This window comes from Calidris pugnax, unplaced genomic scaffold (genome assembly GCF_001431845.1).
Source record: "Calidris pugnax isolate Ruff unplaced genomic scaffold, ASM143184v1 scaffold395, whole genome shotgun sequence".
In the NCBI taxonomy this organism is placed as follows: Eukaryota; Metazoa; Chordata; class Aves; order Charadriiformes; family Scolopacidae; genus Calidris; species Calidris pugnax.
The window spans coordinates 2,260-19,855 of record NW_015091122.1 but is presented as its reverse complement, the minus strand read 5'-3'; the positions used below and the strand labels follow the sequence as shown (position 1 = coordinate 19,855).

The 17,596-nt window shown below is 46.0% G+C and overlaps 1 protein-coding gene across 1 annotated transcript in view; it reads left to right on the top strand.

Moving 5' to 3' along the window:
• AHCY (adenosylhomocysteinase) overlaps window positions 1-17,354 on the top strand; it is a 28,256-nt gene extending 10,902 nt beyond the window's left edge. The window contains exons 5-10 of the mRNA XM_014958377.1: window positions 2,932-3,044; window positions 6,106-6,313; window positions 7,138-7,225; window positions 8,098-8,215; window positions 13,281-13,475; window positions 16,354-17,354. Of these exons, the coding sequence (XP_014813863.1) occupies window positions 2,932-3,044; window positions 6,106-6,313; window positions 7,138-7,225; window positions 8,098-8,215; window positions 13,281-13,475; window positions 16,354-16,485 (854 nt within the window). The 3' untranslated portion in view covers window positions 16,486-17,354. The remainder of the gene's footprint in view (window positions 1-2,931; window positions 3,045-6,105; window positions 6,314-7,137; window positions 7,226-8,097; window positions 8,216-13,280; window positions 13,476-16,353) is intronic.
• Window positions 17,355-17,596: the final 242 nt, after the last annotated feature.

Genomic DNA, 17,596 nt, shown 5'->3' with positions numbered 1-17,596 from the left:
TGGGGGGGGTGTGTGTGTGTCGCCCCTGTGTGTGTCTGTGTCCCGGCGCTAGGGGCCGCTGTTGCTCCGCGGAGCGCGCGCCGGGGGCCGTGTCTCGTGGCGGGTCACGTGTTTGCCGGATGGGGCCGGGGGCGCCGGGGCGAGCGGCGCGTCCCGGGCCCGAGGCCTGGGCTTTGGAGGTGCCCGTAGCGAGCTTCCTTCTCCCCCACTTAATGGAGCTCCGGGACAAATCTGGGATTCCCTTTTTCTCCCTTTCGCCCCCATTCCCCCCTGCCTGGGGGGTGACTTGAGCCCCTGGGTTCCCGGTAGCGGTCCCCGGGGCTCTTGCTCCTGCAGACGGAGCAAACCCGAAGGGGCCGGGCAAAGGACCTGCCGGCCTTCTCCCGGGAGCCCTGCTCGGGAGGCACGGCACCCCTGGGTGCCCTGAGGGTGCAGGCCCCTGCTGAAGAGCCCTGGCTGTGAGGCATGGCACCCCTGGGTGTCTGGAGGGTGCAGAGACCTGCTAGGGACCCATTCATGGGGGGCACAGCACCCCTGGGTGCCCAGAGGGAGCAGGTGTCTGCTGAGGACTCGTGCTCTGGAGGCATGGTCCACCCTGTGTACCTGGAGGGTGCAGGTACCTGCTAGGGACCCGTGCCTGGGAGGCATGGGACACCCTGGGTATCTAGAGAGTGCAGGGGCCTGCGCCTTGGAGGCATGGCACCCTTGGGTGCCCAGAAGGTGCAGGTACCTGCTAGGGACTCATGCCTGGGTGCACAGCACCTTTGAGTGCCCAAGGGGTCCAAGTGCCTGCTGAAGAGCCCTGTCTGGGAGGCATGGCATCCCTGGGTGCCTGCAGGGTTCAGGTAGCTGTGGGTCTGAAACATACTCTGGCCTTCCTGCCCTCCGGTGCTCTTGCAGGGTCCTGGTCTGGCCTCAAGGAGCATCCTTGGAGCCTGCAGGCCCCTGAGATGGGTGACATCTTCAATTGTCCACTGTGGGCAAAGCCAGCTGCTCGACTGGAGGTGCTGGTCTTGTTTGCTTTGTTCCTGTTCCCACCTTGGGCTGTGCTGAGGCTGTTGCTCCCAGCAGAGCTGCCTGTTCCTCGTGCCGTCCAGTGAGAGGATTCTCTGGTAATTCATCTGGAGATGAATGTCCTATAAACTTCTCACAGGTCTTGGTGGCACCTGTACACTTCTCTCGCCCAGAATTACCAGACTATATAAATAGTTTGGGGGATTTTGCTGGGGGGTTTATTGTTGTTGGTTCCCATTTGCCCATCCCTAAAGTAGTATTGGCTACTGAGGAGGTGCGTGGGCTGTGGTTGAGGAACCCTGCCGTTGCCTGGTGGTCTTGGGCTAGTGATCCCTCTGCTTTTGCCATTTATGAAATAGGGAGGCTAATACTCAGCTCTTTGAAATGCTGGAAGGACTGGGTAGAGTGTGGATAAAAAGAAAATGTGTAGCAATTAGGAGTGATTATATGTTGCACAGTGAAGGAGAGAAATTAAGAAAAATGACATGAAAAAGAGCAATATTTTTGTCTGTTAATGTGCGCTCACGTGGGATAACCTGGGCTGTCACCTGCTTCATTAATAAAAGGGCCTGAACAGAACAATTTGTGGATGTTATTTCTCAGAGTTTCTCTACCAAAATGACTGTAAAATTATTTTTGCCTACAAGCATCCTTTCGATTTTATTCTGAGGTCACCATGAGAGGTCACTTGCCTGGAAGGGCAATATATTCTCTACATAAATCTCCAGTGTACATAGAACTTTGTATTCATCATTTTTGTATTTTCTCTGTTCTTGTGAATCTGAATTAGCTCCAAGTGCCACATGGATCTCTTTATAGAGATCCTGCTCATGTTGGTGATTTCAGTCTAATTTAAGAGAATTCCTCTATTTTCTTCCAATAGTTGAGACATCAACAAAATAATTGTTTTGCAGTGTGCCTTCAGTCCTTAAAGAACAAACATAATTACCATATCCTCTACAATGGGAATTCAGCCAGACTGGATAGTTTAGTTTCAGTTTTATTCCGATTTGTCATAAATTGTCTACCTCTTTGTGCAGACAGGCTTTCTAAATAATGGGGTCTTATCAATGAGGTGTTGCAGATCTCTCTCTTCTCTCATGTCTCAGTAAGTCATGGGCAGTGATGATGCTTCTGAACGATTGGTTGCTGTCGAAAGGTCCACGAAGAGTCAGGACCCTTAAAGCAGGGGGTGCCTTCACAGCTTTGGCTTTTTGGTGTGATGTGGAGGCAGGTAACACAGTGACAATTACTGTCTTATCAGGATCTTAGTCCACTATATGATGTTGGTGTTTTTAGACAGTGCTTTGTTTCTGCCTCCTGGACTGTTTTCAAACAAGAATATATTTGAAATTTGTTTTTTTGATTGTGCTAGTACTGAAGTTTCAGGTAGCTAGTATCTACCTTTAGGGGGTGTGTTAGCTGTTTAATCACAGCTGAAGTTGATTACAACAGGACAATTGGGAATGGTGAACTGTGCATTTGATATTTTATACTTTTTTTCAGTTGATTCCAGTGCTTTAGATTTAACTGTGGTTATCTAGGTATCATCTCCTTTCAGGCCACCTTGCAAGAATGGACTAGGCTGCAGAAACATCACTGAGGTGAACATCTTGCCCTTTTTGCAGAAGATTTTTTTTATCTTGTGAGAAAAGAGTGGTGTCTTTCCTGATTCCCTGGTCCATTTTCCAAAGAATATTTTTTGTCCTGCTCTCTTAATTGCCTCGTAAGGGAAGAAACTGGTTTGAAGCTTCAAACTATTGTTTGAGGATCCCAGTGAGGGTTCTTTTCTCTTCCCTGCTTCCTGCAGAGGGTTTGTTTACTTTGGCCTCTGGAGGATGCTCCTGGCATCTGGATGTGTTGCTTTGCCAGCAGTGTTAACTCCAACTATGGCGAATCCTTTTGCTCTCCCCACAGGAATCAGAGGTATTTCAGAAGAGACAACCACTGGAGTTCACAACCTGTACAAGATGAAGGCCAATGGGACCCTGAAAGTGCCAGCTATAAATGTCAACGACTCTGTCACCAAGGTAATGTAGATGCTTCTGCTGTGTTCTGCTGTCTGACCAGTTTGGTGTTGGGATGTTGTCATCCCTGTCCAAGTATTCCTTGTCTTGCTGAACTATTCTTGACCTGGATACTGACTGCATTTTCACCGTATCCTTGAAGTGAGCCCATGATGTCTCTAGTGGGACATGCCATTGTAAATACCCTGTTTTCAGAACATCAGGGGCTTTTTTTTGTATGCAAGGACATACGTTTTCCTGCATTTTAATAATGCAAAAACAACCCATGGAAGTTATGGCTTCTGGGTACGGTCAGCTCCTGGGGCAAGGGGCATGTCCTCCTCCTGATTAGCTTAAAGCCTACAGGCAGGTGACAGGTACCAGCTGGGAAAGTGTGACCTACATGAGCTTGTGGCTGATAAGTCAGTTGATCTGACAAGGTGTCTCTGCAGTTGCAGGAGGAATTTATTCCTTGCTTTAGCTGTGTTACTGCTTCTTGAGACAAATCCTGGTGAACTGAGTGAGGGATGAGGGGGAACGGTGTTTAAAGGGTGCTGATGGTTTTTGGATGCAGATGAATTACAGTGGGATTTTCAGGTGTACTCAAGGCTTATGCATCTAGATGTTTTTTAAATCTAGTTGCTAAATCTATTTCAATTTACCGTACTAACATTATCCTGTTGGCCATGGCAGTTCTCACCATTTGGCCTCCTTTTTCTGCAGTTTGTGATCTGAAGAGTATCTCCTTCCTGCTCACAAAGATGCATCTGGCATTTTTATTTCACAGCTAGTAGGCTGGAATCCAGTTGATCTTGGAAGAAGCTTGTTTCTCTGCTTCCTTTTCACCTAGATTTGTGCCCCCTGCATAATAACTAATAATAGTGTTTAGTAGACTTGGAAATTCAGATGTTTCTAAAAAAGCCTCTTGAGTGGATTTGGGCTGAGCTCACTTTATTCTAGTGCTTATTTTCAAGCAGTGTTTGGTATTTATTGGTAGTAAAAGATTTGTACTAACCACAGTTGGAGATCTCCAGGAAGACATACTACTGAGCAGACAAATCCTGCTCTCTGGCTCTGGTATTTTCACTTGGTGCCAAGTTCCTGCACTAGTATTTGGAGAGAGAAGGCAGGTGGCATCCAGTTCTGTTCTTCCCTCCTGCTACTCACATGGATTTTTTTGGGTGGGACAGATGTCATCTGCTGCCTTCCCTCCATGGCAATGCACAAGCGCCTGGAAAGCTTTGACTGCAATTGGGGAATTCAGTGATGAGGAATCAAATCTGACCATGCTGTTTTCCTCTGCAAGAAGGCTTCCACTGCAAGGGAAATCTGGAGGACTAGGGAAAAGGATTACCAACCAGTATTAGCTTTGGAATTTGAAGGATTGGTAACAAATTCTGTGAAATGTTGATGACAGGTGTGTCTGTGATAAGACTTACAGGCACTGAATCGGGAACCTCTGGATCTGAAGGATAATTTCTTACACTTTAGACCTCAGCCAGCTTCTGAGGCTGGGAGGGATATGCCACTATATACAGTATACAATAAACCTTGTAACTTGTTCAGATTGTGCATTGGAGTCATAGCTGCAACGAAGGATTGGTAACAAATTCTGTGAAATGTTGATGACAGGTGTGTCTGTGATAAGACTTACAGGCACTGAATCGGGAACCTCTGGATCTGAAGGATAATTTCTTACACTTTAGACCTCAGCCAGCTTCTGAGGCTGGGAGGGATATGCCACTATATACAGTATACAATAAACCTTGTAACTTGTTCAGATCGTGCATTGGAGTCATAGCTGCAACATTTTTATATGTGGACTTAGCGTTTTTTTATTATTAAAAATGTTAACAGTTGTAGACTGCAAACCAAACTGTAACATCATCTTACACATGCTGGATGACACCAGCCAGAGCTGCAAGGTAGATCCCGTTTGAAGGGTCAGTGCCCCTACTCACATCTAGGTGTGCAGTCTTAAGATAGCTTATAGCAGACAGGGTGCTACCTTGTCATGTAAAAGCAAGAGTGATTGGCAATGTAAGGCTGTAGAAAGCACAGGGCAGGCTTTGAGATAGAACTCGCCACTCACAGTAAAAAATCCTGTATACCCCTGCTTTGGGAAGCATAGCATGACTTTGGTAGCCAGATTTTTATTTTTTTTTTAATTTTTGGCTTCTGTAACTCTTCAGGTAATCTGTTTATATGACCAATCTTCCTAGTCAGAAGTAAGGGCCCAAGGAGAAAAAGGAAAAGCATTACAAAAATCAGTACAGCAATATGTGTTTCTGTGTTTAGGAAGATGTTCAAGTGTAGTACCATTTGAAATCTGACTTAGCAAGGGGATTTTGATTTGGAGGTCTGGCTGTTAAGCTCATGTGTTAATGTTACTGTAGGAGGATGTTGTGCAATGGGGCATTAGGAGATGAGAACCAGGGGTTCTTGGTTGCAGTGACCAGTGTTGTGAATGGCTACTTGCTGGATTTTTCTAGATCTGAGCAGGGGTGAGCTCTGGCAGTGTTAGTGTAACTCTTCCTGGGGGAAGAGCCAATTTTGATCTTCCTGGGCTGCAGGAACCAATTTCTCATGGGTGATGTAAACGACTCTGCAGTGTGCATGGGAAGGTGTCTTGCAAAGATAAGAGTATGTGCTAATTATCAGATTATCTGCTGGTGGCTTTTGCCTGCCTGTGGCACTTGGTTCAGTTCATTGATAAACAGCAGCAGAGAACTCATGAACATCTGGTTAAAGAACTTGGATCTACCTCTATGTGAGAATTGTTTCTGCTTCTACTAAATTCAGGTTACCTCTGAGAAGCTTTTAAGAGGTCCAAGCCCTAGTCAGTAGACACAACATATTTATGAAATGCATCTCACCAGGGATGTGCTGAAGCTTGTGTCTGGTATAACTCCATAGATTGAAACTGGATAAATAAAAACATCAAAGCATGTTATCTTCTTCCCATCCTTCACTGCTTAAACTGTTTAGCTGACTGTCAGCCTTTTGCATGTAAGTCCGTTATTTCTCTGAGTAATTCTTACTTGAATGACCTTCTGTTCTGAAACTGCTCCTTTTTCTTCCTCAGAGCAAGTTTGATAACCTTTATGGCTGCAGAGAGTCCCTCATCGATGGCATCAAACGTGCTACAGATGTCATGATTGCTGGAAAAGTAGCTGTGGTGGCAGGTTATGGTGATGTGGGCAAAGGCTGTGCCCAGGCCCTGCGGAGCTTTGGAGCCAGAGTCATCATCACCGAAATCGATCCCATCAATGCCCTGCAGGCAGCCATGGAGGGTGAGAGCCAGAGGAGATGCAGAATTGATGCATCTGGTGGGGGTCTCCATGTCAGCGTAGAGCAATAAATGATAGGTGGCCAAGAAAGCTTCAGCAGGTTTCAGCCCTGTCGGTGTTGAGGTAGAGGTGACTGTAGTTTAACTGCAGGAATTCTTTCCTTATATTTAGGGAAGGAGTTTATTAGTATAGGCCTTGAAGATGTTTGGAGTCAAGGCTGTAGAGACCATAGTGGGGCAAGGATCCCCCATTTCATAGCACTGTAATCCTGGTTTAGAACAGGTTCATTATCTTCAAGTTGTGCAACTCTAACCTCCAGTGTGGGCTAAAACTTAACTAGAACATCTCCCCAGTAAAACACCTGATGGTTTTGGAGAGCAGTACCGTGCTGTCTGCCTTTCCAGCTCTGCTCATGGTGTGCTCTGGAGGCTGTACTCATCTTCTGTGGGTGCCTCATATAACTGGGCATCTTAGTACCAGTTTATCCCATTTATGTTCACATCTGGCTAGAGCCTGCAGGTGTTGTGGGGGCTCTTTCCTCTGCAAACCTGACTCCCTGAATCTGGTCTGAGAGCTGTGCCAGGTACTACACCTGGGGACATAAGACATTCAATGTATAGATCTACAGATTGGAAATAGGTGAGGGATGGATATTTTTGTGCTCCATTGGTATTTAGTAAGACCAGTATGCCCACTGCCTTGCATCCTCCAAGATGTTGGCACAGACTTCTCTTACTCTTTCTCTGTACTTTCTACTCATAATGTTGTAGCCCACCTAAGTAAGTACTGCTGGCTGGGTAGAGGAATAATTTTTTTTGTTTTTTCAGGTTATGAAGTTACAACCATGGAGGAGGCCTGCAAAGAAGGCAATATCTTTGTTACCACCACTGGCTGCACTGACATTATTCAGGGCAGGTATGGTCTAGCCATGTGCTTTCATGAAAGCATACCTGTACAGTTAAATTATTTAAATACAATCATAACTTGTCAGCTGTATGGTGAGGGTTAGCACACAGTCTCATTTCTGGACATCGGAATTTAGCATAAATTTAGTGAGAAATCAGGGCTTTGGTTTTTTTGGTTCTCTTGGATATTGCCATGTTGCAATTGTTCCTGCCTTACAGCATGTAAGGATGGAGGAACAAAAGGTGTAGAGGGACAAATAAGACTTCTGGAGAATGAGAGCATCAGGGATAAATTCTGTGTTAGGACAGATAAACGTGAACAGAAGAGGAGGTAGGTTAAGGTTGAAAGTGATTCCATCTGTGAGTACACATAGCAGGCTTGAAACTAGCCTGTTCTCAATAAACTACCCCGCGGTCATTTTGTTATCGCTTCTTAGATCTCAATTTATAGCCCCTCCACTCCATGCAAACTCATTCCTGTCTTTGCCATTATAATTGTACATGTTGCAGTGGAAGATCAGATAAAGTGGGAGCAGGAGGAGGTAAGGCGTTAGTCTCCAGAGATGTAAAACTGCTGGAAACTTCAAAGTCATGAAGAAAATGATTTCTTCATGTAGGAAAGAGAATAACTGTGGGTATTTCAGTTTTGACCAATTAAACAAAATAGTTTTACTTTCCATACTGGGAAAATATTTTCTCTCTGATAACCTCTTACTTACATCCTTGGGAAGTGTCCTTCCTTAGAAGTCTTCCTTGAGAGTTTTTTTCCAATAGACTTCAGATGCCTGGGAGATTACCAGACCTACACATGGTGTGAGTCAAGTGCAGTCAGTGAGCCAGGCATTTTGTGCATTAATTTTTGATATAATTTTTTTTTTGCAGGCACTTTGAGCAGATGAAGGATGATGCCATAGTGTGTAATATTGGCCACTTTGATGTGGAAGTTGATGCAAAGTGGCTGAACGAAAATGCAGTAGAGGCGGTGAATGTTAAACCTCAGGTGAGATACTCCTTGCACCAGCTCTTTTGCTAGAATCACAGAATGCTGTGGGGCTGGAAGGGACCTCTGGAGATCACCCAGTCCAACCCCCTGCCAGGGGTCACCCAGAGCAGGTTGCACAGGAACGTGTCCAGGGGGGTTTGAATGTCTCCAGAGAAGGAGACTCCACCGCCTCTCTGGGCAGCCTCTGCCAGGGCTCTGCCACCCTCACGGGAAAGAAGTTCCTCCTCGTTTTTAGATGGAATTTCCTGTGTTCAAGTTTGTGCCTGTTCCCTCTTGTCCTGTCCCTGGGCACCACTGAAAGAAGACTGGCCCCATCCTCCTGACACCCACCCTTTAAGTATTTATAAGCATTGATCAGATCTCCCTTCAGTCTTCTAGAAGGAAGCAGTAGCTACTCAATGTCTCTTTCCAGAAAAGGGGGGGAGGGTATTTCTCTTTGTATACTTTGTGTTTCCAGCTTTCTCAAAAGTCAGCATTGCTCTGGGGTGATCAGAATGGATGTTCTGCTCTGCTCTTCCCCAATTAACCTGGAACAAGTTGGATGTCGTAGTCTTGTGTTGATACCAAAGCAGTTGGTTCCAGCTGGTGCCCAAGTGTACAGTGTCATCTCTGGTGAGAGGTGCCTGGTGTGGATGCATCTTTCTTCATGTGTTCCTGCTTCCTTGACAAACAGCAACCTACCCCTTAGTGGTGGTTGCGTACATAATTAATTGCACCAAGTTCATTCCATACAGGAAGTCAGTGCTGATGTTTAGGGTGTGATGGAGAGGTATGGAAACATGATTTTTCTTTTTTGAGAGCCCTCTGAAAACAGCGCCATAACTCAGTTTCAAAATGCAAGTTAGATGATGAGTATGGAACAGGCTGCTGGAGACCATGTAAAACTTACGTACGCAGCCCGTAGGTTGCTGGGTGGCTGATCTGAATTTCATCTTGGGAGGACTTAGTCCTGGTGCAGAGTGCCAGCACTGGAGGGAATCTCAAGGGAATGTCTTCTGGGATTCTGTCAAGGTTTGAAAAAACTCACACCCCTGTTTTCAAAGCATTTTTTTTTATAAACTTGGAGATTGGCAGAGCGCCAGACAGCCTTTCCTGAGGCTTCAGACTCAGGCTTGTCTCCCAGACTCAGTGGCTTCATTTTAGAAACCTGTGTAGACCAGAAGTCTCTGTGTGGGCAGACAAGGTGAGATGTTTTATCCTTTCTCAGCTTGTGTTCTCACTGTGTGTTTACTTCAAGCTGTGGCTGGTGCTACACAGGAAAATAGGGATATATAAATTTCAGCTTTTCAGCTGCGTGTCTCAAAGCAGAGAAACAAAACTGAAGTAAATCAAAAATGCATTGAGGGAGAACATAAACCAGGCTTTGTCTGACTTGCAGGGGTCTTCTGTCTAGTTACCTCTTAAAGGAGAGTGCTTGCTGACAGCAGGATTCTGGGGCAGGTTTCCTGCTTTTTTAAATGCACCGCACCCAAGCATGTGTGTAGATCTCAATCTGCCCTTCTGATTTTCATAATTTCCTGTGGCTTATTGGCCACCCACATCAAACTCTTATTAAGTAGTTGTGAGAGTCTGTTCAGTGTCCTGTCTGCTGTTGGGACATTCCACATAGGCTCAATGAGGCATGAAGTTGTACCCTGAGCTGCTTACCGTGTTCAAGTCTGTTTTTACCTGTGAGCTTAGTGTGGAGCTGACTTTGCTCAACAGCTCTTGTCCTGGAGGAGCCCACAGGTAGCTGCTGGCTGTCTGCTCACTTGGTTTTGAAACTGGGACTGCTCAAAAAGTGAACATGGAGGTTGTAGAGAGGTGGGAGTCTCCCAAGGAACAGGTGATGGGATAAGAGGAAATGGCCTCAAGTTCCACCAGAGAAGATTTAGATTGGATATTATGAAACGTTTTGCACTGAAAGGGTTATGAAGCCTTGGAATGGGTTGCCCAGGGAAGGGGTTGAGTTGCCATCCATGGGGGTATTTAAAAGCCAGGCAGACGTGGTGCTGAGGAACATGGGTTGGTGATGGTTTTTGTCAGTGTTGGGTTGATGGTTGGACTAGATGATCTGAAAGATCCCTTCCCACCCAGATGCTTCTGTGATTCTATGATTGTTGGAGGCTAAATGGGATGTTAAGATGGTAACATACAAACTGCCTGCACCTGGCCATTCAACCTGGCTCTTAAAATCCATATGAAAAGTTGTGTCCCTGTTAGCAGAGTTACTAGTCCCTTCTTTATGTCCTCTGTGTTGAAGGAGCCAGGCTGTCCCAGGTGTATTGGGTGCAATGAGGTGCAGTCTAGTCCAAGGTATAAAAACTGGCATATTTTTGGGGTGGACTGAGCGGTGTCGCTGGTGGTCCATAACAGAGAACTGGCATCCATAAGGAATATTGCAGCTGCTCAGTGGTTAGGGTTGTTACTAACCCTGCCTTGCTGTTCTGCTCTTGCACAGGAGAAATTAATAAGGTTATTCAGGGCTTCTGTTTGAGGCGGTTACTGTCTGCATATGTTGTGCTGAAAACATAATAATCTGTTATATGAACCCAAAAAGTAGAAAATAGTGCTGCGATTGAAGTGTGGCTGGGGAAGGCAGGTGGAGGCACGGACCTGCTCTGAGGGCAAAATGTCTGTCCTAATAAAATGGTTTCTATTGATTTACTTATTATGTCTCTGCTTACAGCTCTGCATAAAGATGTTTTTTTAAGAAGATGCTGCTGTTACAATTAAAGCTTTGTCTCATAGGACTTTTAACTTACAGGCCAAAGCTTTAAGAATAAAACTGGAAGTGATGTGTTTTGATTTATATTAAATAACTTCTGAGACTGAAAGTTTAAATACAGCTGTGGGGAAGAGCCCTTTTAGGTCTTTCACAGTTGCTGTGTTATGACAGTGTAAGATAAATGGCTTTTTCTGAAGTGTTAACTTTTGTCAAAGTTGGTCATAGATTGTCTTTTAAGTCTTCCCAAAGGTTTGCTCTAGTCCCACGTGCGTGGTGTGACATGAGCAATAAATAGCAGTGAGTACTGGCTATTGAATACTGAAACTGGCATTTCATTCTAGGCTTTTATATTTTAACCCCCTGCAGGGTTGAGGGCAGAGGAGAGAAGAGCTGGTGATGGTGCAAAGGAGAAGCAGAGTCGGCTCTAACATTGCAGGAGCCCAGTCTGGCCCAGGCAGCTGAGGCACATAGAATCATAGAATGGTTTGGGTTGGAAGGGACCTCAAAGATCATCGAGTTCCAACCCCCCTGCCCTGGGCAGGGACACCTCCCACTAGAGCAGGTTGCTCAAGGCCCCATCCAGCCTGGCCTTGAACACTTCCAGGGATGGGGCATCCACAACTTCCCTGGGCAACCTGTTCCAGTGTCTCACCACCCTCATAGTAAAAAATTTCTTCCTGAGATCTAATCTGAATCTTTTTTTTCTTCAAATTTAAAACCGTTTCCCCTTGTCCTATCATTACCCTTCCTGGCAAAGAGTCCCTCCCCAGCTCTTCTATAGGCACCCTTCAGGTATTGAAAGGCCGCTGTAAGGTGTCCCCGGAGCCTCCTCTTCTCCAGGCTGAACAATCCCAGCTCCCTCAGCCTGTCTCCATAGCAGAGGTGCTCCAGCCCTCTGATCATCTTCGTGGCCCTCCGCTGCGCCTGTTCCAGCCGGTCCATGTCCTTTCTGTGTTGAGGACTCCAAAGCTGGACACAGAGCTCCAGGTGGGGTCTCACGAGTGCAGAGTAGAGGGGCAGAATCACCTCCCGAGACCTGCTGGCCACACTTCTCCTGATGCAGCCCAGGACACGGTTGGCTCTCTGGGCTGCCAGCGCGCACTGCCGGCTCATGTTGAGCTTCTCATCCATAAGCACTCCCAAGTCCTTCTCCTCAGGGCTGCTCTCCAGCCAATCTCCACCCAACCTGTATTTGTGCCTGGGGTTGCCATGTCCCAGGTGCAGGACCCTGCACTTGGCTTGGTTGAACCTCATGCAATTTGCATGGGCCCACCTCTCCAGCCTGTCCAGGTCCCTCTGGATGGCATCCCTTCCCTCCAGCGTGTCAACTGTGCCACCAGGCTTGGTGTCATCAGCAAACTTGCTGAGGGTGCACTCTGTCCCACTGTCCATGTCTCCAACAAAGATGTTCAATAGTACTGGTCCCAGTACCGACCCCTGAGGAACACCACTCGTAACTGGCCTCCACCTGGACATTGAGCCGTTGACTGCCACCCTTTGGGTGCAGCCGTCCAGCCAGCTCCTTATCCACCAAGTGGTCCATCCATCAAATCCATGGGTTTCCAATTTTGAGACCAGGATGTTGTGTGGGACAGTGTCAAATGCTTTGCTTAAGTCCAGGTAGATGACGTCAGTTGCTCTGCCATTGTCTACCAAGTCTGTGGCAGTATTATAATGCCACATATTAAGTGGCATTATCTTCTGAACCATGTGGGACTCTCGTGTGGCTGAGGACCCATCTCCTTAGGCCATCTGAGGTGTGATCCCGTGTGCAGAATTCTATTGTCACCACTGTAGCTTGGACATCAGTCTGAGTAGAGGATGTCGTCTTTGGCCCCCTGAAAGCAAAGGAGGGTACACCAGAAGCTAGGACGGCTGTTTCTTATGCCTTATGGATGTGGGAAGAGTTCCAGGGGAGCAGTCTCAGCAGGCTGAGGACTCTGGCTCTGAGATGCAAAGGCTCTGGACTGTTGCACACAGAGGTGTTCCCTCTCTGTCCTGTCTCACCATACCCATTGTTAGAATTAAGCATAGATGAACTGCATTTAATGCTAGCAGCACGCTCCCCACCACAGCCATCTCAGACAACGTGGATGTGGAAAAACCAGAAGAACTGGATGACTGGTTAAATATGAAGCAGATGATAAGATTTGAGTTGTGTGATGTCCAGAATAGCTATGGGCTTCCCAAACCCTGGCTGGGAATTGAGGGAAAGGTGTCTCGATTGCAGTCAAAGCCTGTGTTGCAAACCCATTGTTTAATTGCTGATGTGGGAAGAAAGCCCACCAAGCTTTGTCTGATTTCAAGTGCTGTGTTTGCCCTGACATTGCACTGCTCTTGCTCTTTCCTGCCCAGGTGGATCGCTATACGCTGAGGAACGGCCGCCATATTATCCTGTTGGCGGAGGGCCGGCTGGTCAACCTGGGCTGTGCCATGGGTCACCCCAGCTTTGTGATGAGCAACTCCTTCACCAACCAGGTGCTGGCACAGATCGAGCTGTGGACAAATAGTGACAAATACTCTGTTGGAGTCCACTTCCTGCCAAAGAAGGTGAGTTAGAATAGCAGAAAGACCTAAGCCTGTAAGGAAGTCAACTTTGCACGTGATCATGTGGATTTGTTTCATTTGTGCTTGAGTTCACTTTCCTACTGAGTGTGGTTGCAAGGAGCTTCTGTCCCTCGGTGACTGCTTGGCTTTGGTCACGCTGAGTCTGAAGTGGGCTGGTTTTTGTGGCTGAACTCTTGTGCAGAACCGGGACTTGTCTGTCACATGCCATAAGAAAGTCCAGTCACTCTTTGGCTTGACCTGGGGCTCTTCTCTAAGGTGCTGGGAAGCCCTCTGCTGCCTCAGGGTGGTCAGGGAGCTTCTCCCAGCCAACTTATTCCTCCTTCTGGGTGTCAACGTCCACAGCAAGCTTTCACATGCCTATCTAACAGGAAAATCTAATGGAGGAGAGTTGAAGCTGGAGTTGAAAGTAGGAATCGCGTTTACTGTGGTTGGTAGAGTCTGGGTCCCATTTGCATCTGAGCAGAGCTTATCACAATCTGGTCCTAATAGCTTCACAAAATATTAATGACAGATTCCCTCAGTTTTCCCTTTAAACTTATCTCTGCATTCTTTGTTCTTGGAAAAATCTGGATCATGTCACAACTCACAAATTCCTTTTATAAAACTAACCTGGTTTTAATTTTCCAAAACAAGCTTGAGAATTTGAGATGGTCATTGAAAAAGATGCTGGAGTTAAATCCCACTGCCTTTGGAATGCAACCAGGTGTGAGACTAAATCTGAAAATACTTTTCTTTTGGGAAGTAGAATGTGTGTGTTTGGGCTTACTTATGAAGTGTTTGCTGAAGGACCATCCGTTAATGATCAAGCCACGCATACCAGAAATAAGGTGTAGGAGTTGATCAGCAAGCTGACACGTAATCATCTTCAAAGGGGAAGTTCTGCTGACAGATCTCTTGAAAATGATAGTCCAGTGTTGCTAATAAAATGTGGCTTCATCCTCTTCCTGAATAATAAGTTTTAGTAAACGTACTTGGACTGGAAATGAGAAGTAATGCCCAGTTCAGTTCCTTACAGAGTTACATGCTGATGGAGCATATGGCAGTGATCTTCTCAGGGTCGTATGCTGTGACAGAATGTGCTTTTGCCCTTTGCCCTCCAGAGAGAATTTCAAAGAATAAAGCAGTTGCCTTGTCAGAACCAACAAAAGATGGGCAGAAGAGCTTTCTCTGATAATTTTCTGGCCAGTATCTTTCCTTGTTCTGTGTAGTAGCTTTGAGGTCCAAATGTAAAATTTAAGAACTACCAAGTAGTTCTGCACTTTGGGTGCAGAACCCAGTAGGTTCTGCACTTTGGGTGCAAGAATATCACTTTGGTGATCAGGTATTACAAACACGCACACATTTCTGCAATGTGTGTTCCTGGAAATCCAGGCAAACTGTGTCCATGTTCTTGGCACCAAATCTGTCCATCCTCTTGCTCAGCTGTCTGATTTTAAGGTAAGAATGTCAGCTTATCTTTACCTAAATTTGTGTGCCTTTTTATCTAAATCTTGAAGCCCCCAGGCTGAAGCAGCTGTGAAATGACACATCTCTGCTGCAGTTTGAGAACCTGGGAAATGTCAGGGACTCAGCTCCTTTTCAAGTGGGTGTATTCTCTCTTAAACTCGTTGGAAATGCACCTGTCAGATCTTCACGTGTCAGTCTGGTCAACCAGATATGCATTCAATTTATAACTCTCTTTTCTTTTCTGGGCAGGATCTACTAAGCTTAAATACTTGTTTCCCTTCTAAACACAGTCCTTCTGGTTAGCTTTTCTTTCTTTTGTGATTTTCTTGGCTCTTATGTAGTGTTTGGCAGTTTTCATAGTTCGCTTACACATTCTTCAGCCTCTTCAATTATGTTTTTAGTTTTGTCTTGTACATCTCTGTCTGTGGTGGTTCTCAGGAGACGTTGGCAGTTCTGCTCCGAGCAGCTTGAGCTGCAGAGAGTTACACTCTGTGCAGATGTAGCTCTTTACCAGGTTCATTACAATGGGATTATTTCAGAGTAGTTGCTTGTTACCACACTCCCTGTGAGTGGGAAATCTAGGACTAGTTACTGAATCATTTAGATCTGGCCCTTGATTGTTTTGTTGATTTATTGCCCTTCAAATATTTCGGCCTTTTACATCTATTTAACTATTTTGGGGGAAATGCTGCCAGGCCTTTCTGTGCTGCTGGAAGTTAGACTTGCCTTCTATCTGTTTCCTTAGCAATGATTACTTGTATTTTGCAGGAATTACAAATGGTGGTCAAACTGGTCCTTTTGTAACTTGGCAGCACCCGATCCCTTCTTAGTCCTGTCCTTTCTCTCTGTGAATGTCCTTTATTGCTGCATATTCCCCTCTGACATCGCAGCTAATTTGCCATTTTACTGATTGTTTTCTGACTCTTCTGTACCGATCTCCTGTAGCACTTCCCCGTCTTGGACCTTTACACCTTTTTCAATCCCTTGAGTTTGCATTTCTCTCCAGGTGTCTTTGTAGTGGAAATGTGACTGGGGCTTTACCAATCTACCAAACTGGTTTTTCTTATCTCTGAATAGTTTGGTCTCTGTCCTTTACTTGTTGGATGCGCGTAAATGTGTAAATGAGATTGAAATGGGCTTGATCATACAAAGTTGTCTGTCTCACTTAAGCTTAACTTGGCTCCCTCGAAAAGAGGGGGCTCTTCCATCTGAAGGCAGTTCTGTGCTCAGAGCAGAAGCCTCTGCGCTCGAGGGGGTGAGGTGTGTTGGGAGGAAAAGAGCAGTCTTGCTCCTCATCTGTGTCAGCATGTTAGATCCTCCTTGGGGGTATTCATTCCTCACTGTTGACTGTGACTTCCTGAACTAATAGGATTCTTCTCTGCTAATATTCTTGTCTGGGTGTTTTGTTTTCCAGCTGGATGAAGCTGTGGCTGCTGCTCATCTGGATAAACTGTGTGTGAAGCTGACGAAGCTGAGTGACAAACAGGCCAAATACCTCGGCTTATCGAGAGATGGGCCATTCAAGCCAGACCACTACAGATACTGAGCAGGTGGCACTACCCAAAGACCAAAGTGCAGAGAATACAACCTCCCAAAGCTCTTGTGTGTGCTGGGCTTCTGAGAACAAACCCTTTGCCGTACTCCTCTCAGTGCTGCAGGTCCCCTTCCCTTAACCAAGGGAGCTTCAGGGCCTTGTTTGTTAGTAAAAAGATCACTCTGACTCTTGGAACTAAATTGTTTACTTAGCTGATGTCATGGTAAAAAGGATCCTGTGCACCTTTTATTGGCTCCTAATGCCCAAATGTGGAGCAGGGCAGAAGATGGCTAATGAAAATGCATATTCTTGTCAGACATGTGGCCGACAGCCTCTTTGAACAGACTAAGATGTGGAACAGTTTCTCCAGGGAGGTGCTTTCTGCCATGTCCTGCTCAAATTAGATGAATTAGGAGGCTGGCAGTGTCAGGCTTCTCTCTACAGAGGTGCCCTTAGCTGAAGTGTGCATAGTGAAACTGAGGAAGCAGGGAGGAGCATAGGTTTCTTGGTCTCCTTCCTCTAAAATCAACTTAATCTCCTACTCAGCTTAGAGCTGGAGGTTTTTTCTGGTGTAATTGACTCAATCACTTTTGGTGAGAACAAAGACCCTTCTATGCTTCTTCCATACCAGCTGGAGGAGGGGTGAGGCAAGAGTGATTTATTTTTTTTTAATTTTTTTTTTTTAGTAGCTTTCCTAGTGTGAGGTGAGCAGCTGAGAAGCCACTGAGGGGCTGGTTGAGGTTTAGGGACCTTGTTCAATCCTCTGAAAAGACCAGCAGCACACATCTACCCCCAACTTGACTTTCTGAGTTGTCATGTCTGCTGTACCTTATTTGTCACTGACTCAAAGTGCTTTTATTAAAGATCTGACTGTGGCCTGACTTGCTTTGTGCAGTGAGATGCTTTGGGTTTTGCCATGATTTCTTGAGTTTTGTGTGATCCTTAAGCTACTGGAAATACTGAACATACCCACAGGGGGTTTCCTCAAGGCAAAAGGCAGTGCTGTGGCTAGCCTGCATCATATCCTTGAGCTGGGAAAAGCTGCTCCTCAGGTTATTTAAATATTTGAAGGGCTGAATCTTGCAGGAAAAACAGTTCCCTGTCTGCCCAAAGAGATATATTT